At 32.2% G+C, this 27,102-nt stretch overlaps 2 protein-coding genes across 4 annotated transcripts; one reads left to right on the forward strand and one right to left on the reverse strand.

Annotated features, from left to right (window-relative positions):
• Positions 1–2,468: 2,468 nt before the first annotated feature.
• Positions 2,469–8,073, reverse strand: LOC132732769 (GTP:AMP phosphotransferase AK3, mitochondrial-like). Its single transcript, XM_060719269.1, has 5 exons — positions 7,847–8,073; positions 6,976–7,095; positions 5,625–5,797; positions 4,674–4,792; positions 2,469–3,990 (listed from the first exon to the last, which is right to left on the reverse strand). Exons 1-5 carry the CDS (start codon positions 7,989–7,991, stop codon positions 3,876–3,878), a joined length of 672 nt encoding a protein of 223 aa, XP_060575252.1. The 5' UTR covers positions 7,992–8,073; the 3' UTR covers positions 2,469–3,875.
• A 117-nt stretch (positions 8,074–8,190) lies between these two features.
• On the forward strand, positions 8,191–26,302 carry LOC132732768 (pumilio homolog 3-like). 3 transcript variants are annotated; one of them, XM_060719266.1, is made up of 20 exons: positions 8,191–8,306; positions 9,426–9,623; positions 10,122–10,407; positions 11,161–11,301; positions 11,935–12,049; positions 12,395–12,515; positions 12,966–13,041; positions 13,745–13,838; positions 14,048–14,114; positions 14,619–14,688; positions 15,229–15,333; positions 16,167–16,270; positions 16,580–16,655; positions 17,097–17,195; positions 17,649–17,783; positions 21,124–21,266; positions 22,085–22,230; positions 22,929–23,093; positions 24,336–24,426; positions 25,055–26,302. In XM_060719266.1, the coding sequence occupies exons 2-20, from the start codon at positions 9,445–9,447 to the stop codon at positions 25,197–25,199; spliced, it is 2,358 nt and encodes a 785-aa protein (XP_060575249.1). In that variant the 5' UTR covers positions 8,191–8,306; positions 9,426–9,444; the 3' UTR covers positions 25,200–26,302. The 3 variants fall into 3 exon arrangements, with proteins under 3 accessions (XP_060575249.1, XP_060575250.1, XP_060575251.1); XM_060719267.1 differs by having other exon boundaries at positions 8,205–8,306; positions 9,440–9,623; XM_060719268.1 differs by having other exon boundaries at positions 8,209–8,306; positions 9,445–9,623.
• Positions 26,303–27,102: the final 800 nt, after the last annotated feature.

Genomic DNA, 27,102 nt, shown 5'->3' on the forward strand with positions numbered 1-27,102 from the left:
AATTGATAAATTCAATTTCTAGATATCTAGAGAACATTCTAAATCGACATTACCTACAATATTTTAATGATATAATTGACTGCTGGCATGACAAATAAACCCTTGTCAACATTAATACACATGACAAACAAATCAGCCCTGTCACGACAAAACCAACATATTGGGTTTGCGACCAGCATGGATCCAGACCAGCCTGCGCAGTCTGATCAGGATCCATGCTGTTTGCTATCAGTTTCTCTACTTGTAATAGGGTTTGCAAGCGAACAGCATGGATCCTGGTCAGACTGTGCGGATGCGCAGGCTGGTCTGGATCCATGCTGGTCGCAAACCCATTAAGTTGGTTTTGTCGTGATGCACTCAAATAAAGAAGCAACAAGAGTTCTCGTATTATCTTTGTATTGCATAGCAGAATACTGACTAGCCTTAACAAATGTATATAAATTGTTACAGATAATCTGGCACAACTATTATAACAAATTACATTTATTAATAACATCACATCCTAATTACATTTATTAATAACATTACATTTTAATTACATTTATTGATTAACTTTATTTTGTTTCTAAAATAAAGACCTTTTCGAAATATTATGAAAGGGTGTTAAAACACAAATAAACTATAGGAGGTAATCGTAAACTAAATTATTCATGTTAGTTTAGTTTAAACAAATTTATTTTAGTTTATTTGTGTTGGAACCTACAAGCGTATTGAAACACTCATGAATCCGTTCCTGAAACCAACCAGTACTAAGCAATGAGTGTAAAGTTTCTTGCTCAAGGAAGCAACGGCTTGTCCCTGACAGTGTTTAAACCTATGCGGTCAGCAACCCATAGATTACTAAACCGACAGGCTAACCACTTGGCCATGTCACCACTATTATTCATATTAAATAAAGGGGGCCTATCAAAAATAAATTACATCTTCCCCTGATCAGTACAGAATTGCCTTGCACCACAAGTAAAATTTTGACTGTTAAAAAAATATGTGATTAATATATGTTGCAATAACCTGTTGAGCTTAAATAAATATCAAACCAAGTAACATTACCTCAATTTTCTCAAGGGAGGTCATCATCAATGAACTGAGACACTAAAATTATGTCAAGGGATGTAATTACATGTAGTACTAATCTTAGCATAAAGGAGATAATGATAAAATAATGAATGAAAATAATAAAGGGAGGTAATCATTAGTTTTTGATATGTAAGAAATATAAACTTTGATTTTGATTTGTAAAAAATATAAACTTTGATTATCTGTCAAATTGCAATACATGACTACTTAATTACAACACTTTGAGTTAACTTTTCAAAGAAACTTTTTCCAAAGACCTCCCTTGTTGTCATGGTTTAGTTAAATCAAAACTTCAAAAGTATTTACATAGAGCAACATGTGAGGAAATATACCATCAGTTCACATAATTAAAAGAAATTTGACCACATTCAAAAGATTTACTGATGTTTTCTACAGTAATTTGCTTAAAAAAATACAGTTAAAAAATATTCTAAAGAAAACATTTTTCATTCCTGATTTAAATAAAAGTTACATAAAAATTGTCTGATCATCATTAATACACAATCATATGGAGTCGAAATTTCTCAAAGTCAAAATCTACACATACAAATATAAAGTTTTTTATGATAATCTTTTACTATACATGATTTGAAATTCATTGTGCATAGCATTCTTTTACATGGTCCCACATTGAAACATACAATTAACAGTTTTAAAAAATTCCTTATCAAAAGATTAACAATCCAATAAAATTATTTATCAAACATCAAAATTGTATATAAGAACATCACCTGAAGGTAAAACAATATTTATGAACACTAAATTACCCTTATGGTATATACAAGGGTCATCAATCAGTGATGACATGTGTCGCCTCATGATAGCCAATCGCATGTTGCAGCTACTGTGTAGCAGGAGACCCAAAAACCATTAACAGGGAAAAACACATTTTTTATTCAAGGGCAATAACTGGAACAAAAATCATTCAACCGGTAAACCCGTGCGATATGCCCAAGGACTTGAGCTACAGATCAATCCTGTAAAGTTTCACTAAAATTGCATTTGTGGTTTAAGAGGAGTAGTCCGGACAAACTTTAAAAATAAAAATTATTAAAGGGCCATAACTCTGACAAAAATCATTGGACCTGAAAATGCTAACGATATGCACAATTAAACTTGGTATTGATCATTCATGTAAAGTTTGGATGCAATTGCACCAGTAGTTTATGAGGAGTAGTCTGGACAAGTTTTGTGACAGACAGACAGACGACGGAGAAATGATCCCTATATGTCGCCACTACTCAGTAGAGTCGACGCAATAAGAAGCTGATTTTCGGAAAAATTTTCAGGAGCATAAATAAACTGTACAAAAACACTATCAATAGTAACAAAAGCCAAAATTATATGGTTTCAAAAATAAAAATTCAAAAGTATATATAAAAATCTTCAGCAAAATAGTGAAAATTTTGAAAAAGAACAACTTTTTCTGAACATTACAAGGTGGACAGTGTATGGAAAGAAAGAAGAAAACAAGCTTTACAAGTTGCCAGCACAAACATGTATGAGGGGTGATCGGGAAGTTTGCGGACTTATTGTATAGCTTCATTTTCATTTGATACATTACTATGAAAATTCAAATAAATTATGACCTTTTTCAGTCTACGAACCTCCCGATTACATCTCGTACTTTGTGAACACAATAAAGAGTTCCAGCTCAATATAATTACCTGAATTAATCTATAATAATATATAACAAATTTTGATCATCTATAATAAATTTGGACACATATTATAAATGAATTCTCACCATGATTATCAAAACTACTATGCCATGAATTTCATAGTTTCAAAAAAAAAAATATCTTTCAGTAACACCTTAAGATGTCTACAATGCTTCTTACTGCCACAAATTTCCAGTAACTTAATTAGGTAACATATGAGCCGCGTCATGACAAAACCAACATAATGGGTTTGTCAGCGAACAGCATGGATCCTGATCAGACTGCGCGGATGCGCAGGCTGATCTGGATCCATGCTGGTCGCAAACGCACTATGTTGGTTTTGTCGTGACGCGGCTCATATTATGATTATTTATGCAATGCAATATGAGGGCTGTTCAGAAAGTTCATAGACAAGACAAAATTTGTAAAACGTATGATATTGTTTAAGAGTAAAAAACGAAGAAGTACATGAACTTTCTAGACAAGCCCATTTACAAAAATTCATAGTACATTAAAGTTATTATAAATTCCTAAATTTTTATTATGATTGTACAGTATTTGTAGGAAATTTCTGATTACAAATGCTCAAATTTATCACTCCCGCCCATTTTCCCTCAAATTTACTATTATACCGTAAAATTCCAAATAAACGCCCCTCCCCTTATGAAGGCCCCCCTAGGCCTGATAAGGAAAACAATTTACTCATCAGTGCTGAACTCACAATTAAATCCATAATTTTATTCAAATCATTCAGAATCCATTTTATTTTATAGTAAACACAAATATGTATAATATGAACTTTAAAACCTCAACACTTTTTAATGTTATTACCAACACTTGCTAACACTAAATGAATTTACAGTGATTTTTGGATTTAGGAAAAACTGTGTTGTAATAATAACCCCCTTTTGGAAAATGTTTAGCCCCCCGGGGCATTCAATAGGAATTTTACGGTATCCAAAGTAAATACTTAGCAATTTATCACAATTTCGGGGAAAAATATTTTTAAAGAATTACTGAAACAAACCAAAATTATTAGTCCTAATATAAAACTATGATGATAATATAAATCTTTCTAGCACCTGCATAAAAGATCAATATATATATGTATAAATTCAACACATTTTGATTTCAACTCTAGCTATATTCTGTGTACTGTAATGGTGTAATCTTGGTCGACATATACTTGTGCACGTGTGGCCATATTTCGTTGGAATATTTTCCTTTAAATTCTTCTAAAATTCCATGTTCTCTGAAATAACAAAGATCAACATTTTTATCAATACCAAGAAAATGTTAGTAGCTTAACTTAGCCAAAATATCCAACTAAATAACCCATTTTTTTCAGTAACATAACAGTGAAATCCACATGGTGCTCCTATCAATGCCATAGTCTATTGTGAGTTGAAAAGCAATTAAAATCAGGAACACAAAATTATTCTGAAGTTTAAATCTTTAATTTAGTACAAATCATTCATTACCACTACCCAAATTAAGTCCAACCAGAGAATGAATGAATTCTTAACATGTACATGTATGTAAAATGTAAATTCATGAATCAATCCAAGTGCAATTCTGCATTATTTCAAGGTGCCAGCTTACACAATGTCATGGATCATGTAGGACTTCAGGTGCCCTTCCTTCATTATGCAACATGTTAGATCATAGGTGCCCTAACTGCATTATTTTAAGAGCAACATACATTAATTTTGTGCATTCAAGACCACAGGACTAGTGTCCTCTCATGCACTTTTTCAGTTACCATTGAACACCTAGGTCATATTTAATAAGATCCCAGATGCTCATTCCAGCATCCTTTTGGTCACTTATGTGTGCGTGCATCTGGATCATTTATGATCCCAAATGAGAATTCTAACATTATACCAAGCACCTGTAAGCTATCTGAAGTATGGTAAATAAATTATAATAACATACCTATAAAATTGAAGTACTGGTTGTGTCATTTTCTGGTAACCTTCTAAACGTTTTCTAACAGTCTCTTCTTTATCATCATCCCTCTGTATCAAAGGTTCCCCAGTTACATCATCTTTACCCTAGAAATAAAATATCCAATATTAAAATATAATATTATATACTAGTAAGTTCAGAAAAAATGGGGAATAACTCAACATATACAGGCATCGAAAAATATTTTCAGAGTCACTCTTCCTGCAGGACAAATAGCTTCTAAATCCAATGTGCAGGCAACATTTTTCTACTCGTCCTGCATCGAGATCTCTACTCATAATACCCAGCGGATCTCTGATATACCTGTATGTGATAAATAAATCATAGCAAAACTTAAAGGAACTCCACAAGGTCCTAAAGCCTGAAAATATAAAATTTGAATTTCTTACAAAGATCATCACACTTGAAACAGAAAGATATGCAAATGATAATTAATACATGTACTCAGTAAAATATTGATATTCATATTTTTAAGCTTTTCTTAGTCTGATTTGAGTGAAAAGTATTGCAACACTTTTAAATTTTAGGTCATTTTTCACAATTGGAACAGTATTATTCTGGAAAGACAGAGTTAGCAAATGATCTGAAATTTTGCACACAATTCATTTATGTAGACCTTCATCAAATGGAATATTAATATCCAGTTCTGTGATGTAAAATAACCTCAGCGGAGTCCCTTTTAAGAGTCCAGCTATAATGAATGTTAGAAACTGGTCTACAATTATAAATCTGAACACATTTATGAAGTTTGTAGTAAAAACCTTCAGTGGTTAAGGAGAAATAAAGTAAAGTAATAAAGTACGCAAAACCTCAACCAAGTTTTAAGCCAGTACTGACACCATTTCTAGGAGTGTTTAATTAGAATAGCTTAACTATTCTTTGAAATATCACACTAAACATTACAAGACTGCAACATACTGGTACTTTAGGTGGATTAAACTCTGTGTGATAAATACGTCCACTAGGAGCATGCGTCCAGCGTCCTTTAATTCTGTCGATGATAATGTAGTCTGGAATGTTGAGGTTCAATACAACATCTAACGGCTCCTTCTCATATAGGGCTTGTGCCTGGGGTACAGTTCTAGGAAAACCTTTAAATATTAAAATGTAAAATTAAAAGCAAGAATTTAAAGTATATCATTTTGTGTATAAATGCAAACTACTATAAATATATAGTAGGTGTAGGAAATAGCTTTGGGAGTCATTTTAAATCTGAGCTCAATGCTTTCTTAATGGTCAAACTAAAATAACTAGGCTAGGACTTATTTATACATGTACATGTATATAAAGGTGAGAGAATCTTCAATGATCAATACACATAAGAACTTACATGAATTACTCCTATATACAGATATATAGACTTATATATACTTATAAACTTATAAGATATATAGACTTATATATAAAGGACCTACAGCAACATGAAATAACAACCAACAAATCAGTCACACCAGTTTTAAAAAGCCTAAGGTTGTATGGCAACTATCCAGCTTTAGAGGTGGAGAAAAACCTCCAATGCCCCTGTCTGCATTATTTCATTATTCAATAGCTTTCATTGATCTTAACCTGACTTCGCCACATTCACCAAGGCCTCCAGTGACCCAAGAAATAAAGATTCTTTTCATCACATAATGTAAAAGCTTTTAAAAACACTCAAAATAGCAAAATTATGGAGTGATCTTTCATTTTAGAATTGAGCTCACCCATTAAAATTGACATGATAGCGTTATGATATTTTCAAATATAAAATGTGCAATATAAAGAAATTTATTACATGCTTTTCGGTGGTTTATAGAAATATATCAGTGAAATATAAAACTGCCCAGTACAGGCAACCAACTTAATGATGTGCCATCGTAAATGACGTCACACTGTATTATTATTTGGCGCCCTTTTCACTTAGTATAAGGTTAAAATGTCTTTTTAAATATTTCTTTGCATAATTATAATAAAAAGAAAATTTGTTTAAAGTTAAACGTAAGATCGAAATATATTTCATCTTCTGAACACCAAAATTTCATATTTCACTTGTGGCTGTGCCACTCGTGAAATATACCTTTTGGTGCTCACTCAATGAAATATTTTTGTATCTTACACTGAACTAAACAAATATCCTCTATATAATTATAATGCTTATAAATGTTATATTGAAAAAAATTTATTTCTTGTAATAAAGTCAATAGGTACATGTGGTAGCAGAAATGACACTTAACACAATTAATGTACGATGGATGTCAAAAGATTTGATAACATATAATTAAAAACCTACCATCAAGTAACCAGCTACTCGTTTTGATTTGTTTAAGTTCATCTACTAAAAGTTTCACCATGATGTCATCAGGAACTAAGCCTCCCTGGTCAATATACTTCTTGGCAGCAAGTCCAGCTTCTGTAGAACAAAGTTACAATTATCCATGTTAAAAATTAGAGTAAGTAAGGACAGCAAACTTATAAAAAGTGAAATTGGGAAACAAAGAAGAAATTTGGCCCAACTCCCTCTAGTGATCCCTGTAGAATACCCTACATTGAAAAGGCATCGTTTCAAGCAATCATGTAAACATTCACAAAAAAAATGTAAACAAGGGAACCTTCTCACATCCCCTTGGTGGGTGCACATTGCTGAAAAGGCAGAAGGCATCTGCAGAAGATTTAAAGAACTTTGGTTAGCAAAATTGAACAAAGACTAGAACTTGTACATACATACCAACTGCTGATGTCCTGACTAAAGCCAAGGGGAGTGAAACTACAAAGTGGGCAGAGACAACAAAGAATGTGCGAGAGCCCCTAGCACACAGAGTGACGGCATGAAAAGCAAGCCGCTAAGGCTTTGCTTGGCACCAACAGTCATTTTAAGGGTATCTCCTTTTATTATTGTCTCAGGTTTCTGTACATTGTGCAGTTAGGTTCTCATTTTATACCACTGTTCAGTGACCTACTCTTGCTTCGAAGTTCATATCTTTGACTAATACTCTGTGGACATTGCATGGAAGCCATACTTGACAGCAAAGCTGCTCGGCAGATCGACCTTCATTAAGCATAGAATACATAAATACATAAACGTGGGAGCCTTAGCCCTGTTGGAAGAAACCCTTTTATTAATGGATAAGATAACCCTAGAGTAATTATGTATACATATGTACCTGTCTTCAACAGTATTTGATGTCTAAGTAAGTCACCACTTGACAAGTGTTTCATGGAAAAATCTTTGATAATTCTCGATGAAATTGTTCCTTTTCCAGAACCAGGTGGTCCCATTATAAGAGCCCGAAGTAATTTGAGAGTCATTTTCCTTTTAGTAACATGAAGTTCAATTAAATTTCAAGGTGTCCTAGATATTGCCTATCAGTTGTCGTAAACCTGTGATAAGAAAGAACGACGGGTTTCTACGATATTATCATTTATGCATAATAAAAAGAATAAACTTATATTCTTCATTCACAAAAACAGTTGCTTACCTGCTAGGTTTTGCATTATGTATGAAAACATTGTTGTAAAATAATTGCCGTAAAACGCAAGTTGACAGACCACTTTACGGTGTTTACAGCGCGCTTGCCTTAATTTGTGTAAAAGTAATGTTTTAAGCTGAACTGCGTAACAAAGGTAAGATTTTGTAAAGATTTTGATTTTTATAACATAACCTTAAGCAAATTTTACTGTAAAATTTCATGTAATAAGAAAATGTAGACAGATATCGAATTGTAATTAGATTTCGCGATGTTCTTTAAAAATTCAAAACTTTCCTCGATGCATATTTCTTTACAATTAGTAATAAAATTGATATTCTTGACTTAAAGCAATTAGTTATAAAGCCATTAGTTATAAAATTGATATTCTTCATTTTTATTTTCCTTATGCCCCTTGTTGAATACCTCTGCTAAATACTTTTTGCCATGTTATCAATACATATTTTAGTCTAAACTATTGGTCAGTGAGTGAGGTATAAATTGTTTGATGCTATAAATTTGTTATTGGGTTTAAACTAATATTGTTGTCAGCTGATCAGAATACTCATCAGGTCAAGGATATTGTGATATTTATGGGTAGTCTAGAAATATATAGATTTTTTAATCCATAAATTTACAGATATTCAGTATGAAATATGCAGTTTTTAGTTTAATACTTTAATCTGTTGTATTAGAGGAGTTGTTTTATTGATAAATTACATTAACAAAGGTAATGATTACCTTTGTTAATGTAATCAATCAATAAAATGAGATATATTTCATCTTTGTATGATGACTGAAATTTTTGTAAAAAGTAAAAATTGAAAGTCATCACTATTGCTCTGAATATCACCATAGTCCATACTGTTGCATTTCATCATATAATCAGTAACCTTATTCTATGTAACCTGTAATTTTTATACATTCTACTATTTTCATACTTAATATCTGTAAATTTACAGATATAAAAGTCTATTTAATTATAGACAGTCCATAAATATCCAGAAATCCTGGACCTGCTTATTAACTTCCACTAATTTTTATTATCTGATTGTTTAAAGGATGACACAAAACATTTCTCATACAAAATAAAGTTATATTTGGTTACAAAAAAAAAATATTTTTTACAGAAAAACATATTTTTCTTGACTATGATGTTTATCATACCTTACTGATATATGTCAGTTGTCATAGCTGTGACTGAGGTGTGAAAAATGATAAAATAATGATTACTGCATTTAAGTTCATTAAGAAATAATGTCATTAATGCTTTCAGTTCTTTGAAATCAGTACAGATGGAAGTTTCTAGAAGGCAGCAGAGGAGAAGCAATTTTAGTCACCAGGCAGCCAGGGGCAATCCAGAGGGAGACAGTATAATCAAGAAACAGAGATATAAAGTAGGAGGCCCTCAGGCAGATTATGACACTACAGCTGATTATGGGATGTCACCTGTGAAAAGAAGAAAGCAGCATGGGTAAATTACCTTTTTAATGATAAAGACATCAAGTTTGATTGCATGCCTTAAAGCTACTTATCTGTGTAGGGTTTATTGTTCATGATAAATATTTTGACAATTCCTGTTTCCTGTGATTTAAAAATTTAAAGTACATATTTTAATAGTAGAATAAAAGGAGTGTGAAGATCAGTTTCTACTTGTATTTCGCATGTTTATATTGTTAAATTACTTTTGACAGTAATATTGACAAAATATATTCTGAATTGTAAATTCTAAAAGAGCTGCAAATATATTGTTATATATTTAAAATTATTTGCCTAAAATGTTACATTTATTCATTTTGATGTAGACATGCACATGAATAATAATTTTTTAATTTCTGTTTGACATAATTTATTAGCCTTTTCATGAATTGATATTAGACCTTTGCATCTTTTGTTCAAAAAAGATTCCAATAACTAATGTTTGTAGCGAAAATTGTTTCCTTAGGAATGACTTGGTTTGAAATATTTCCAGATATGAAAATTATCACTCAACAAACAAGAAAGGTCATTATGGACAGAGTTACTTGGAGTCAGAGGTTTCCACCTTAGACATTACAGATACCCCAGATTCACTGTCACAGATCAGTGCTATAGCGCCAGTCTCTGACATTTCAAACATCCAGCCCAGTTTTGCAAGGTCTCGTCACAGCAAGATGGCCGCTGACACAACATGGGAAAATGCAGTATCACATGCTAGAGGGGAACCTGATGGTGCTGAAAAGTCATTTCATAAAAAGAAGAGCAAGGTGTCAATTAAGGTATATAACATTTTTCTTTTGGTTGTTAAATGTCTTATACTTCTCTTTTTAACTTCTTTATTTGTTCATGAATTTTTAGGTGATTTTAAAGCTGAAATGAAATATTTAAGTCCAGTTGAAAAAAGCATTTTTCACCATGACAAAAAATTGCACATTCTTGCAAATCTGATTATTGTTGTAAAATATGTGGACAGTTTTCATCTTATGATATAAGGACATTGTTTTCATACTTAAAGAACTTATCTAGAAAATCACACCAGAAAGTCCGTTGAAAATTAGTATTTTTCACCAAGACAAAAAAACTTGCAAATCTGATTATTGTTGTAAAATATGTGGACAGTTTTCATCTTATGATATAAGGACATTGTTTTCATACTTAAAGAACTTATCTAGAAAATCACACCAGAAATGTAAATTCCCACTTATGAATAAAATTAAGACCAGTGCAAAAATTCCAATCCCATAAAATTTTCATGTAACTTGAATTCTGGGAAAAAACTCAATCTTAAGCAGGCAAAGATCTATAGTATTGAACTGAAAACTTTCATCTGTGAGTTATCTGGACATGTCTCTTTTATGAAAGAAATGAAAGCTCTTAAAGAGATTTAAAAGTCATAGCGGTGACAAGCATGTGATTTTCAAGCAGGCATCATAATGAGAATTGACAGGTTCAATGTTTGATGATACCTGTATTAAAGATTTTATTTCATGATTTTAGTTCATAAAAGAAAAATTGTGTAATTTATTATACAGGAACAGTTAGAAACTGTACCAGAAGAGGACTCTGTACACAGTAAAGGTAGTAGTGGAGGGGGGAGTATGAGACAAGTTGAAGGATCACCAGGAATACAGAAACCACCACCCACTGCTGTTGAAAGAAAGAAGTCTGTCAAGGTATAGCTTTTACATCTTTGTTGTTTGCATTGAATCTTTAAATTAAAAATATAATTTATACACATGTTGAGTTTTTACATATTTGACAGTACATAATTCATTACTGAAATGACAAGTAACCTTGACTAAAACTTTGCCATTATTAGTATTAAGTCAGACTAACCTTTTCTTCAGAAAAGCCTTATCAGATTTTTTATTTTGCACCTAAATAATAATAAAACACTTTGAATTAACATTGAACAATGAACAGTTCGAAAATTAAAACAAAACGAGTCCAAATTGAAATCTAGTGGTGGGCAAGTTAAGAACATGTTTCATAATAACTGATAGAAAATCAAGAACCTCTAGAATCAGAATTTCCTGCTTTCGTAGGAATACATCTATATATTATCACAAAAAATAAGAGGGAGAAAAAGGTCATTGAAATTGTATTGCACATTCACTTGTTGGAACATAGTTATGAAGATTTCACATTAAAAGTTTGAAAGATAAATTTTCATTTGTGCAACTGTGAATTTATCTATAAAAAGACTTAAATATTTTTTACAGAATATTTTTATCAAAAATGTCATGTATAGCTTTAAAAATTTAATTCTGTTATTTACTTTATTCGCTATTTCGACTGTCTTTCAGGGTCAGTTAAGGAAAGCAGCATCTGTTCTGAAAAAGGCCAGATCTAAATCTAAACTTCCAGAAAACAAAGTTGGTGTGAAAAGAAAACTTGATGCCACATTGGCAGATGAAACAAGTATGTTGAATAATGTACATATACATAAGTGTTAATGAAACAAAATGGACAAAAATATTTCATATAAAGAGCGTATTTATACATGGTGATATAAAGATTAAAGGAAAAAAACAATTTTCATATTTAATGTAAAACAATTAGTGATGTTCTTTTTTTTTTAAATACATTGTACTTTAGAAATATTTTTAACAGATTTTTTGGATTTCTTTTATATCTATCAATTTATTTGTAATAGTGGAGACCAGAAACAACAGAACTATGTTTCTTGGCCATACAGTTACACATGATGCAGCAAAATAAATAGTTCTGAATGTCAACCTATGTTTTCATGATTGTATATTACAGTGACAACGAAGCCAGACACTAAAGAATTAAGTAAGAAAGAGAGGAAACATGTGAGGAAAGCTTTAAAGACCAACTTTGAACAGATACAGAGGTCCAAGAAAATCTGGGAAGAATTAAGAAGGTAACTGGGCATCTCAACTTCCCTTGCTATTAATCCATTCGCTTAAAGAACACGTGCCTTGTAAACTTACACTTTTCAGTTGGTTTATGAACCAGACCTATTAAAAAAGTGTGTGTCCAATTTTTCCAAACATGGTTAGTAGTATTTACTTGAAAATTTATCTAGATTATGTACAATTTTATAACAATGTGAGGAAAAGTCAGATATATGTTTGAATTTTATATTCCAAAGACATGTATACCCACAATCGTCACCTTAGTGCAGTAACAGGTTAAATCCTAATATAATTTGATAGGAGCTAACTTGTTATTGCACAAAGGTGATGATATACCCATTTAATAGGTAAGTAATTGGTAAAGTGAGTTAAATGGGTATTGTAGAATCTTACAGGTTTAAGATACAGGATTTTTGCTTTGAAATCTGTGTTGAAATATCTTATTATGATTCTAGGTTTAATGTGAAAAAAGATAGGAAGCTGGAGTTGTGTAATGAACTGTATGATATGGTTAAAGATAAAATGAAGGAGGTATGTACATGTGCTCAGTCTGCTCAATAAAACTGTCTAAAAGTAAAACATTTATAATTTTAGATTAAAAAAAAAAAAGACCTTGTTTAAGAAAGAATATTTTTAGCTCAACTAATAGGGATAGGGAAAACAATTGTATTCTCTCAGGCATCACATTTTGGTTAATTTTTTTCATGCAAGTTGGGTATTTCAAGTTGCCAATTGGGCTGAAAAGAACAGGTTGAAACTTCGGACACTTTTTTGCAAGCATAATACGATGTCACCGTCCAAGACCCATAAAGCTAACATGGATTTTGACAGAATTATGGCCCTTTTTGAACTTAAAAACTACATTATCCAGGTTCTTATTTTACTATCAAGAACAGAGAATTGTCAAGCATTCTGTGCTACTGACAGCTTTTGTTTATTTTTAAGATCCTTTGTCTTTAAATCAAAAGGATATGAAAATAATTTTAAAAAATGGTTAAGTTATGATGGTTGCATATCTTTATTTGTATCTATGTAACTTTTAAATCATTTTACTTTAGTACATGTATTAGGTTCCACTGAGATGAATAGGCAACAAGTCTGCCTATGTCATTCAGTTTTTTAATGAATGGAAATAATCATTTACTACCAAAAGAAACATTTGATACTCATTGTGAGTTTACTTGTGATTATTTATTTTGTTTGTATATATATGTATAATTTATATGTGTTTCAGTTTTGTTTTGCACACGATACAGCTAGAGTTATACAGTGTTTAATACAGTATGGAACACCAGAACACAGGGAAAGAGTTTTTGAAGAATTAAAAGGTGAGTTTGGTTGAATAAGATAATTTTGCATGATATATGCTATCTGTAATAGATGTGACATGCTCATATTGTCAAGTATACACAGAGATTGCCCCAGAGATTGTCCCAATCTTTTTACAAACTTTTGGTACATAAAATACACTTTTAGGTTTTCTAAGTAGAAAATAGTTGAACAAAATATTTTTATATAACTGTTTTTTTGTTTACAGAGGAAATTCCTACAATGTCGAAGTCAAAATATGCAAAATTCTTGGTGAAGAAAATGCTTATGTATGGGTAAGTAATGCATGCAATTTAGTGCTTTTGTAACGTTTTGTTCTGATTATTAAAATTTTTGATTTTAATGACAATGTACTTATATAACGTTTCATATAAGGAATAAGCAGGGGCGTCAGTGACCGAGTGAATAAGCTGAGTCGTTGACTTCAAACCTTGCACCTCACCACTGTGGGTTCTAATCCTGACAGGGACTTTGAATTCTTTCTAGTGAGGAAGCTCTCCAGCTAGCTTACAGAAAGTTGGTGGTTCTACTCCGGTGCGAGTTCGTACCTGGAATATTGCATGGAAGGGCAGCTAAGGTCTTCCCCCACTAGTAAAGCTAGAAAGTCGCCATATGACCTGTACTGTGTTAGTGCAATTTAAAACCCATCACAAAAAAGGAATAAGCCTTTAACTTTATTGTAAAGTTAAGTACTCTATGAACAGCAAAGAGCTTTTTTTAGTTGATTTACACATAAGTCAAACAGGGATAGTGGCATGTAAATTCTGTTTTAATTTCAGAACAAAGCATCACAGAAGTGCAGTGTACAAAAGTTTCCATGGTCATGTAAGACAGCTAATAAGACATAAGGTGAATATATACATGTATATAAGATAATCTGTGCTGTGTTCATAGAAAGTCCTAACTGTATCTAAAGTCCTGGGACATAGGAACAACTTTATAACAAACCTTAGACGTTTTCAGTTAACATATTTATCATAATTTAAAGACTATAGACTTAATTCACATATGCTAGTTTGAACACTTCTGTGTCAATACAAAACATATGTCTCATGCATACGGTAACTATTTAATAGATGAATGTTTTTATGAAATTAAAGCAAGTAACATTTTTGAAGAATAGATATACAAGGTATGGTGGGCAGGGGAGGGGAATGATGGGATGGTATGGTATCGTATCATATGGTATGGTTTGTAATAAGACACGACTAAACTCATCTGGAGTTGATGTGATATTGTGTTGAAACAAAATACAAAATAAATTTGCAGAACAAGTGAAAACATTGTTGAGCTTAACCTGAATATTATTTTGTCTCTTTAAAAGTAGATAATGATACCCAATCAATGAGGTAATGAAAGTAAGTACACAGATATTTCTATATGATACAGGTGGCTGCTGATGTGGTGGAGTACGCCTACAATGAATATGCCAATGCTCATCAGAGACTCAGTATGCTAGAGGACTTCTATGGGCCAAGTTTTTGTCTTTTCAAGGTATGTCTTTCACTCTTTTTACACTTTAACTGCTTAAATTTTAAGTGATCAGCCTTTGCCACCAGTATAGAGCCAGGCCAGCCAGCACATCCGTTCAGTCTGACCAGGCTCTATACTGTTGGTAGCTGAGTTTTTGTGATTTGATATTGAAATCCCTTAATCTTTGAATAGACTATTGCAATCTGGAGAAAGATTGCTCCCTCGCAAGGATTTATCACAACAAAATTACATGAAAATTGCAAACTCAGTTTGATGGAGAAATTACAAATTCAAAGCAGAAATCTATTACACAAATTCAGCTGGTTAAGGGTTGATTGATAGCAACAATAATGAGTTATGACTGCTGTTAGTATTCAGTTGGGCCAGCCAGCTCAGCAGTATTTTTAGACAAGACTTGTGTATAGTTTTAACATTTTGATATTGAAATACCTTTAATTAACAGTTTTTTACATCATATTGATAATAATGGTAAAATCTTTATTTCGAGAAAGTAATATGATGTAGGTGTCATTTTCCTTGGAAAAAAAGTTCTTCTTCAGAAGCTATTATAAGGTGAATGACTTTTAAGTAATGTTAGTATTTAGATATTTAGTAAATTAAGTAATCCTGGTATAAAATTCTTTACTTTCAGATATTTTCAATGTATTTTTTCCTGGTTTGAAATAAAAAAACAAATATAAATAGTCATTGAAATGGAGTAATTACACTACAGTATACTAATGTGCCATCTATGTTCTCTGATTGCTTTTAAAAGATGATTACTGTGTTCCATTTATGTATGATTCCTGTTAACAAAAACAGAATATTACTATGTTTGATGAAACTAATTTCAGACACCAGATATAAAATGTTTAGGACAGATTATGTTGAGTCAACCAGACAAGAGAGACATGATCTTGCGGAATATGAGAGAGGCACTTTTACCCCTGATAGATAAGTAAGTGAACTGTCACTACTAGTTTTTTTTTTAAACCTTTAAAGGGTCTCTATTTTGAAGATGTCCACAACTTTAAATATCCATGAAAATGTTGTATATGACAAAACCACGAAATTAAGTGAATTCACAGTAATTCTAAAAAGTTTATTCTAGCATTTTAGTGTAAAAAGGCACAGAAAGAGAGTATGCATATTCAAAAGTTGTGAATTTTAATATTATAGCATATATTCAATGTTGTATAGAAAATATGATTATAGTGTAAATTCCAAAGTAGAGTTATTCCATTATTCTTTTCCCTTTTTCTTTCAGAAATATTTTGGTTCATTCAATGGTACATAAAGTATTTATGGAGTATTTCACATATGCTGATGGAAAAATGAAAGCAGTAAGTCTCCAGCTAAATTATTGCTTTTTAAAATTCTGTTCACAGACATCTTTATGTTTTTGTATTTGAAGTAAATTTGCCTGTCTTTATGTATAACTTTGTCTAAGCATTGTGAAGGATGGCATTGTAAAATAGAGGATATTTTATGAGTGTAGATTTAAAGATATACTATGCTCAAATTTGATATTAGAAAATACAAAAAAAAAAAAATGTATTGATAATTGTTACACAGTCACTTTGTATATATAAAAGAAACATGTTTGGACTTCATACAATATAGACACTAACATTGGCATGCTTTAATTAATGCTATGTTTGTATATAACGCAAATCATGTCACATCAAAGTGTAAAATCATGTCTATTAAATGGGCTATTCATCCACTCCAAATGTAAATATTGAAAAGATATAAGAAATATATATGGGAATTTTTCTTTATAGGAAATGATAGAAGCATTAAGAGAGTCAGTAATACATATGTTACATACGCGAGACGGTGCTAGGGTAGCTATGCAGTGTATCTGGCATGGAACAGCAAAGGTTAGTAAGATAGATAATTACGAAAAGCAACTATAGATTAAGATACATATACTCAAATAACCTCCGCTGGTTGGTATTTTACTGGTCAGTCTTACTATATATTTTTGCAACATAAGTTCAGAGGATGAATTTTACATTCTTGAATGTTGAGACTAAATTTATTTGTTTAGAGTTTAGCAAATATTCAAGTTTTCAGGTAAACGTTTTTCTAGCAAGCAAAAAAAAGGATAGGTTTGTTTAGCGATCGAAAATAATTCCATTTGTCCCCTCTTAATTACTAGTGGAATTTAAGAGAACTCTATACAGGATGAGTAGAAAAATGTTGCCTGCACATTGGATTTAGCAGATACTCGTCATGCAGGATGAGTGACTCTGAAAATAGTTTTTGATGCCTGTTGGTTGATATAGTACGTTTTTTGTTTTACTTTGACATTAGTTACTTGTATTTTTCAGGACAGGAAAACTATAATAAAGAGTTTTAAAGGAAATGTTGTGAAGATTTGTCAAGAGGAGTATGGGCATCTTGTGATGTTGTCAATATTTGACTGTGTTGATGATACAAAAATTGTAAAAGCTGCATTACTTGAGGTAATATTAAATAAAATTTGAAGGGAATTTTTAATTTGGGCATTTTTTGCAAGGAGATTATAAGTTTAATCTCAGTAAAGGGCAAGACTTAAGGTGACAACAGACACTTTCCGTGGTACTCACATAAATGTCATTTAAACCAACTTATTTAAGTAATAATTGTTATTTATTTAATCTTTGTGCATTAAATGTCGTTGATCAACATAAAAAATAACATATTTGAAAAAAATGCCTTTGTAAATGATTGATTTTTAATAAAAATCCTAAAATTTTAAATCTTCATATCAAAGTCATTTTTTATTTTTTTGTCATCAAACTTTTGGAAAATAAACATACTTATAATATCTGGGGAACCGTGTCTCAAATTTTTTCTATCTTTTCTCAAAAAAATATTACGTAACGTCAAACATTTTATGCGACTTTTTTCACCATACATATTACGTAATTAAAGATAATTAAGTCGCTGATCGAGCAAACAAAAATCCCTGACACGGTTCCCTCCGTAAATAAATTCCCTTTCATGTGCTTTAAACCGCATGTTAATTGCTTGATTATTAAAAAAGTTATGCCGATTCAAAGTTAGTCCGACGAAGTGTCGTAAATCGGCTTTTCTCTCTCGGACCCCTACGTTTCACGCTAAATAATTGCATAATACACAAATATCGCACCAGAGAGGGTCACAAGTTGCGCTAACAAACTCTAACAACATTTTATGACCCAGTGACATCTGACCAATTAAAAAGTTGCTGATTAATATCAGTTTATAACAGAAATTTCTTCAAATCTTAACGTGATTTACTGTCGGTCGCACATGTCACGTGACTTTCGGTAAAATTTGAGGCACTCGGTGGGGGGAAATGGAACGTATTTGCGCACCGCTAGCGGGGTATTTAATTGTTTCACTTTTGAAGATTATTATTATTATCATCAGCATTATTATTATATTATACCAGTGTCACTCTGTCTGTGTATTCGTGTATGAAATTCCGTTAAAATATAAATTAAAATAACAAAACTGAGCTTCTGATGGTCTTTTAAAGTCCATGGTAAATGTAAAAATAAAAACGAGATATTATATATTTCTTCCTCCAAATGAAATAAATGCTTGACATTTTATAATAGAAAAGGAAGGTATCACTCGATCATTATGATCTGACCTTTATGACTTCTTTTATCATGAAAATCATCTATGCACGGCATAGATATCCAGTTTCTACTGGGATATACAATAAATTCCATACTTTGTCCCAGGTTTATTAGTACTGTGTTCGATTTACTGGCGAACAATTTATTCAGAGCATTCACTGATAGTATACATTAATATCTTTTTTTATTGATTCATAGAGAAATGATCATCCTTAAACAATCTAAAATGGTTTAGAAATTTGTCAGGGACACCTTACCACAAGTCATATAGGCGTTCACATAAAAAATGTTGTCTGTTTTTGTTGTTGTTTTACTTGACATTGTTAGAAAACGAGGTTGAATGTAAAGCAAGCCGATGAATCCGTACAAAAGTCCATAAACTCAATGTAATATCTATCAGATTAACGGGACAGACAAATTATTTTCACACATTATGGATATTTTAGCAACTGTATTTTAAATCAACCCGTGGTCGTGCGATTTGCCGCTATGCTTAATTAGTCCCCTACCGGTTTAACCGGAGGGGACTTTAGGTTTACCCTCCGTCCGTCTGTCTGTCCGTCTGTCTGTCAGTCCGTCAGTCCGTCCGTCCACAAAACTGGATCCCGCGATAACGCAAAAAGTACTGAAAATATTTTTATGAAACTTGATATATGGATAGATGGCAGTATGGAGATTATGCACGTCTTTTTTTTTTCTTCCTATGTTGAAAATTCTGGTTGCTATGGCAACAAATAGTCTGAAAATATGGCAAATTTAACACATAAACTGGATCCAGTGATAACTCAAAAAGTACTGAAAATATTTTTATGAAACTTGAAATATGGGTAGATGGCAGTCTGGAGATTATGCACATCTTTTTCTTTTCTTCCTATGTTGAAAATTCTGGTTGCTATGGCAACAAATAGCCTGAATTTCAAGATTTCTGATTTAAATTTTTCAGCTTTTTCACTATATGTTCTTTATTTCTTAAGGTGTTTACTTTAAACTTTAAATATAAGTTTCTGGTCATCAACCACATCATATGTGACAAGGTTTATAACTCTAGCACAAAAAATATCAGTATTACCTCCCTAGAACTTAGATTTTTTAGGGGAAAAAATGTTGTCTTTTTTAAATAACTTCTTTATTTCCTAATGTATCTACTTCAAACTTCATATATATGTTTCTTATTATCACTCGACATTTTTGAGAAGGTTAAATACTCTAGCAAGACTATTTCCAGAATTATGTCCCCCTTGAACTTAGATTTTTTTCGAGAAACTGGTATTTTCACTCCAACTTCTTCATTCCTTATAGGATTTACTTTAAAATCCCACATCGTAATAATATGACAAGGTTGTATAAACATAATTTCCTTACTAAGCATGGAAACTTAACACATTACTGTGATATAGACAAACTTATTTTATTATGTTTTGTGGTTGATATTTTCAAATACAGACTTCATCCTCAAATTCATTATAAATGGCAATACACAGGAGTGTATGACAATTAAAGAACTTTTTGAGGGACCGGTAGGGGACTACTGTATTGCCCGCAATACTATCAAATGCTTGTTAATTATGTTTCATACATTATGTTACGTACATTGGCCGACAATTTCTTATTTTATAAAAATGCTTAATAAAAGGTAGACGATATTCATAAAAGATGTACGGTATTTGTACGATACATGAATTACGAGTAGTATGGACCAGTATGGACGGGTAATTCACGGATATATGGAACTACCGATTTCCCTCATTGATGCCTCAACAGGGGGCGGAGCGTTATCTATAATTGACAGGTTACGCGAATAGCAGATAAAAATGGTACAGGTACCGTTTTAAAACGTTTAAAAACACATTTTTTGGACTAACTGCTTCCAAAATTAAATCACGAATGTGTTCAGAAAAGGTTGATAAATCTACTAAGCAAAGAATCTCATTTTAGGTATTTTCAGTAATAATTGACTCCGTTGTCACCTTAAGTTTCAAACTTTCATTATACATGTACTTTTATGGTTTTATATGAAAAAGGGTGTTTGTTTTTGGTATACACAAGTTAAATATTAAGTGAGTTCTTGTTAAATGTTAACCACACTACCAGGTTTATTTTATTGTGTAAAAATGTACTTATTCATAGAAATTAAGATAACATAGTTGTGTGTACTGTACATAATGAGGGTTCTTTATGTTTTTGATGTTTTCAGGAAATGATGAAAAGTTTAAATGATATAGCACAGAACCAGTATGGTAGAAAGGTGTTACTGTATTTATTAAGTCCGAGAGATTCTCACCATTTCTGTCCAGACATTGTACGAGTGCTGCAGGAAGGGGATGCTAGCCTTACCAGGTATGTTTGATTAGTTAAAATAAATTATTTTACTTTGATTGTGCTTTTAGCTTATAGACACACACTCTTGAATCAATTCTTTGAACCAACAAGAACTCGACGTTTCTTGCACAAGTAAACAGCCGCCTGCCCCTGAGGGGGGTTTGGACCCATATGGCTAGTAATCTCTATATTACTTGTCCACTACATCATTGATTGATACCTTTTATCTTTATATTATTCTTATGAATATTGTCAAAAGAAAGTCACTAGTTGTTAAAGGTATTGTTAATTGAATTGCACGCACAAACTTTTAGCTCTACTAGAACTTGTGGCAGGACCAAACACTCATAATGCTGGTCACCAATATTAACAATGAAATGAATAAGACTTATGTCCTTGGTATTGTGAACTGATATTGTAATAGTTATATTGTTATACTGATTGTATTAATATCTAAAAACTTAAAAAAAAGTTTTGCATATACATTAAATTCTCTCTATTAAGACCACTAATGAGACTGACTTAAAGTGGTCTTAATAGTGAACAGGTCTTTACAGTGAATAATCCACTTTTAGAACTTATGCAGTCCAACTAAATGTCTATGTACTTGTATCTTAGAATTTAATTCAGGTCTTTATCTTTTTTTAGATTTCTATCTTTTAGATATAATAAAGTTACTTTCATATTTCCATAATACAATTTTTGATAGACTGAGCAAGCATTGATTAAGTCAATAGAGTCATAAGAATGCAAACTAAAAAAAGACTGAAGTTTAACAGTTTTTCCAAAATATAATGTTAAATTGAATTTTCTGGATATGTTTTTTCACTTTGCAGTAAGAAGGAGAAGTCGGTGAGATATCAAGAGTTACTGGGAGCCGTGTCAGATCAGTTACTACAGTATATTGTTGACAATGTAGCCACCCTGGTTGTGAACAATAATATGCTAGTGTTGATTGTAGCCATTATAACACATGCTCAAGGTATGTCAGCTTTTTGTAGTACTGTCTGTAATTGTCAGTAATTGGTAAATTTACTGGCTATGGTAGAATTTACCGAAGACTACTGTTGCCAAAACGTTTCAAATGAAAAACACCACAGAAATATACATGACCATTGTTACCCTGAATTTTTCACTTGTGGTTATAAATTTACAGAGTGCTGTAAATGTTGTATAATTTTTTTCAGAATTATTAATGTAGAACAAAACAAAACATTAAATAATGAAAATCTCAGAACTGAAGTTAAAAAAAAAAGGCCAGAGAAAAAAATGAAATTTTTTAAAACAGAACTGATACTGTAATAAATATTTAAGGCACTCCATTGAGGTCCAAAGGCCTAACAACATAAAATCTGACAATCTTTCAATTATCAAGTGAAGCACTTAAATCTAAAAATCAAAGAATAACGAAAAACGTATACTCAGAATTAGTTAGAAAATCGATTTCTGTGCGGTTCTATGCAGGATTTAAGTGAAAAGCATTGCAACGCTTTTCATTTTAGGGGTCATTTTGCTCAATGACAATGATTATTCTGTAAAAATGGGGTGAGGGATTGAACTGTTATTGGTCTAAACCTTCATCAATTGGTACACAAAACTCGGAAAAATATTTCCAGTCGCGCCATGCAAAAACACCTCAGTGGAGTCCCTTTAAAAATAGATATATGTTGTTTATTACAGGAGATCCTACGGCTGCTATGGAGGCTGTGGCGAGTATAGCCGCTGAACCGTTTGTTGTTGGTAATACAGAGGGCGGTCTACACATTGTTGAAAACCCCGCAGGTCACATGACCCTGAAATGGCTCATACAGAATGATAAACAGAGAATTAAAACCGGACAGAAAGGTCAGTGTTTACAAATGATGAATTTACCCTTAACTCCTCTGAATTTCTTAAATGGACTTGTCCAGCGTACATTTTTGGAACTATCCATTATCGATTTTGGGGATATCAAGATGGAAAAATTAAAAGTTGATCATCCAACAGTAAAATGCCTGATTACGATTTTCAAAGGCTAATAACTTTATGTTCTAGCGTTTAAAAGATTAAATCATTTATGAGGGGGGCGTCCGTGGCCGAGTGGTTAAGGTCGTTGACTTCAAACCACTTGCCCCTCACCTCTATGGGTTCGAATCCCGACAGGGACTTTGGATTCTTTCATGTGAGGAAGCTATCCAGCTAGCTTATGGAACGTCGGTGGTTCTACTCAGGTGCCCGTTCGTGCCTGAAATAATGCACGGAAGGGCACCTGAGGTCTTCCTCCACCAGTAAAGCTGGAACATCGCGATATGACCTATACTGTGTCGATGCGACGTTAAACCCAAAACAAAAAAACAAAAAAAAATCATTTATGATTCTAATTATTGGAAGTGAAATGGAAAAATGCTGGATCCAGGTTTGATTGTGTTATCTAGAGGTTACAAATTCAGTTTCTTAATTTAGTTTTTTTTTTTTGACAGTTTTCAAATGGAAGTAAACTATGGTGTTCTTTAAGTGCCATTGCCTTGTTTGCTGTAACATTTGAATTGTGCAGTGCCAGTTTTGCTTAGTCATTTAAAAATAAAATGGCTTCCACTTCTAGTGGAGTTCCCAAATTTAGTCACCATTGGGAGTTATCATAAATGAATATATTCAAATACATACATAATCATAATGTTATGTCACCAGCTTAAGCTATATTATACAACAGTTAAGAGGGGTGTCCTTTGTTCAGTGGTTAAGGTCATTGACTTCAAACCACTTGCCCCTCACAGCTGTAGGTGCCGACTGTATCTTTCATTTGGAGAAGCTATCCAGCTAGCTTAAGGAAAGTTTGTAGTTCTACTCAGGTGCCTGTTTGTGCCTGAAATAATGCACGGAAGGGCACCTGACGTCTTCCTCCACTAGTTCAGCTGAAAAGTCACCATATGACCTATACTCTGTTGGCAAGACTTGAAATAAATATTAAAAAAAAAAACAATGCAGCAATTGGGAGCTAAGTTAATCAGCTATGACAAGGTTTAATTTACAAGTTATGCACTATTTATATAACTTGCAGCTTTACCTATTTAATGTTAGCTCCTATAACAAGTGTTATTGCCATTTCAGTTTTGTTCTCAGAAGTGTTACTAAAGAAACTACCTGAAGGAGCTCTCAAATCATGGGCAGCCTGTAATAGAGGATGCTTTATCCTAGTGTGGTAAGTTCTTTGATATTTACGAAAAAGCCTTGAGTTTAATAAAAGTCACCATTTATTTATTACAATATTGGATAAGATAAGTAAAGGACATTTATGGTCAAGTTGTTAAGGTGTTTAGCTTTTACCATTTACCTTTCACCGCTTTGAGTTTGAATACTGCCAAGGACTTTGGATTCTTTCATGTGAAGAAGCTATCCAGCTAGCCTGCAGAACCAATTTGGTTCTAGTCAGGCGTCAATTTGTGCCTGATATTCATGCTGGCTATTGTCAAAGGCTTAACACTAGCAGTCATGTAGGGTATGGATAGGCTATATAGTCTTTAATGATTCCAGCTGAGTAGTAACCCAAATAGCTTAATTGGAGTGTAAGGGCTACAGAATCTTGGCTCATGCATTTTAGATGTTGATGATATATGTGATGCTATTTATACCACAGCTTTATGTTGTTAGAATCGACAGCTTAGTACTAGTAAAGAATCCAGGAACTTCTGTTAAGTTTGAACCTCTTGCTGCTGATAAATAGATTGTCCTGTTGAAGTTATATCACTGAAATTTATCCATCCTTAAACAAACCTGGAAAAACAAAAATACTAGTTCAATAATCTATGTGGATTGTTTGTATTTTACAGTTTATTGGACCTGGAGCACTCAGAGATTACAAAGTTAGTTGTAGGCCAGCTGATGAAGGGTGTACGGCATTCACTGAAGAAAATGACATTTAAGGGAGCACAAATATTGGCTCAGAAACTTGATGAGGCAAAAACAGCAGTATAGAGCTTAAAAATATTGACTCTATATATTCATTTAGCTAAAGGAGCTCTAAAGAGCTTATGAAAGGCTCTGTAAGCTTAAAAACTTACATCTGAAATATTAGCTGTATATGTTAAATTAGCTAATGGAGCTCTAAAGGGCTTTTGGAATACTATATAAGCTTAAATCTTACATACATAGCTTCATTTAAGCATATTTATATAAAGCCTTTGAATAGTTTTTGTAGAGTACGAATTTCAGCTTAAGATGTATAGTCTTGTTATGCTGAGAAAAATAAGGATAACCCAAAGTGCTCTGGCTGAATTGTATGTTTTACATAGCAAATTAGACTCTGTTTTATTTAAAACATTTAACCTACTATATTTTTGTAATGGATTTATCCAACTTTGGATTTTCGATAGTCCATTCAATGTTAAAGGAGTTTCCATGTTAAAATAAAAAAAAAAAAAAATTGATATATCGACAGTATAGAGCCCAGTCAGAATGCATGGAAGTGAAGGCCTTGCTCGATACTGGTGGCAAAGGCTAATCACAAATTGGTTCAACCAGGTTAAAAGAAGCTTTGACATCGAGGCTATTTTTGATGCTAAAGCATTCATTTACAGATAATTTTCACAAATTCATAGTATTGTAACCTGACTTTTGTTGGAGGCTAAAATTTATCAGGTTTGATTAAGATGTGTTTTTGTTACTAAACACTACCAACAATTTAATCAGATGAAACAATATGTAATTGTTACGATGTGTATATTCTTGAAGCAAGAACCTCTTGTTGATCCTCTTGGGGCATTTTTTACGAACCATTCTAATTACATAATTATTTGGTTCCGACAGGTATTGGTCTTTTGTAAATTTAAATGTATAAATATATTGTTTTTCAGCATAAGGTTATTTGGATTCTGTTTATTTGTATGTTTTACTCTTTACCATGTTGTATTTAGGGTGTTTTTAAGACTGATCTTTCTTTGTATATACATGTACATTTGTTTATAGTTTTATGGGGGTTTTGTTTGAGCAATACAACTGTAAGAAGTGACTTGTTCCCACAGTGAAGCATATAAATCCTTAATCTGATGAATTTGTCATAATGAATTTGTCCATTTTTTTTTAAAGAATTAAATGGTCCATTAAAACTTTAAGGGATTTCAAAATACAAATGTACTGTTTAAAACAGTATAGAGCCTGGTCAGACAGCACATATTCGCAGGCTGGGGTATTAAAAGGGGTAAAATTTGCAAAAGAAATGTTTAATTTAATTTAGAAATACTGGAACTGGTCTTTGATTATGCTTGCCTATTTTCTGTTACATGTACTTGTATTATTAAGAGATTGTGTGATTTTAATCATGTAAAATTGGTCATATTTTGTTATTGAATATTGCTGTTTTCCATGCAATTGATGTTGTCATTTTGAAAATATGAACTTGAATAAATAAAATAATTTGTCCTCTGAAAATGTTTTTAGGTGCTTTTTGTTGTGTAGATATAGCTGTTGTTATAACATGACTTTGCTGATATGTTGGTGAGTAAAAAAGTTAATGCCCACATGATGCCATTGTCATCTCTGTAGTTGAATTACTAAATAAGTTACGCACCCATGGGTACAAGTTTTAAGACATTTGAGTGAAGTTAAGGTTTTCTTTTACTACTGAAAGCATTCTTTTTCTATATAAACCATTTACAGAATAATGCTGAAAGAGTTTTCAGAATTTTTGTAGTTTAAACTTGCACCCATGTCACTCACCCCATGGGTCATTCAGATTTTTTGTAGTTTAAACTTGCACCCATGTCACTCACCCCATGGGTCATTCATTATTTATTCTTATATCTTAACACAGCACAAAATCTTGAAATTGTTGCAAGTACGAGGTCATTGTCCGAGAATAACCTTTAGTTAACGTATGCCA

This window comes from Ruditapes philippinarum, unplaced genomic scaffold (assembly GCF_026571515.1).
Source record: "Ruditapes philippinarum isolate M1 unplaced genomic scaffold, ASM2657151v2 ctg2639_1_1_1_1, whole genome shotgun sequence".
NCBI lineage: Eukaryota > Metazoa > Mollusca > Bivalvia > Venerida > Veneridae > Ruditapes > Ruditapes philippinarum.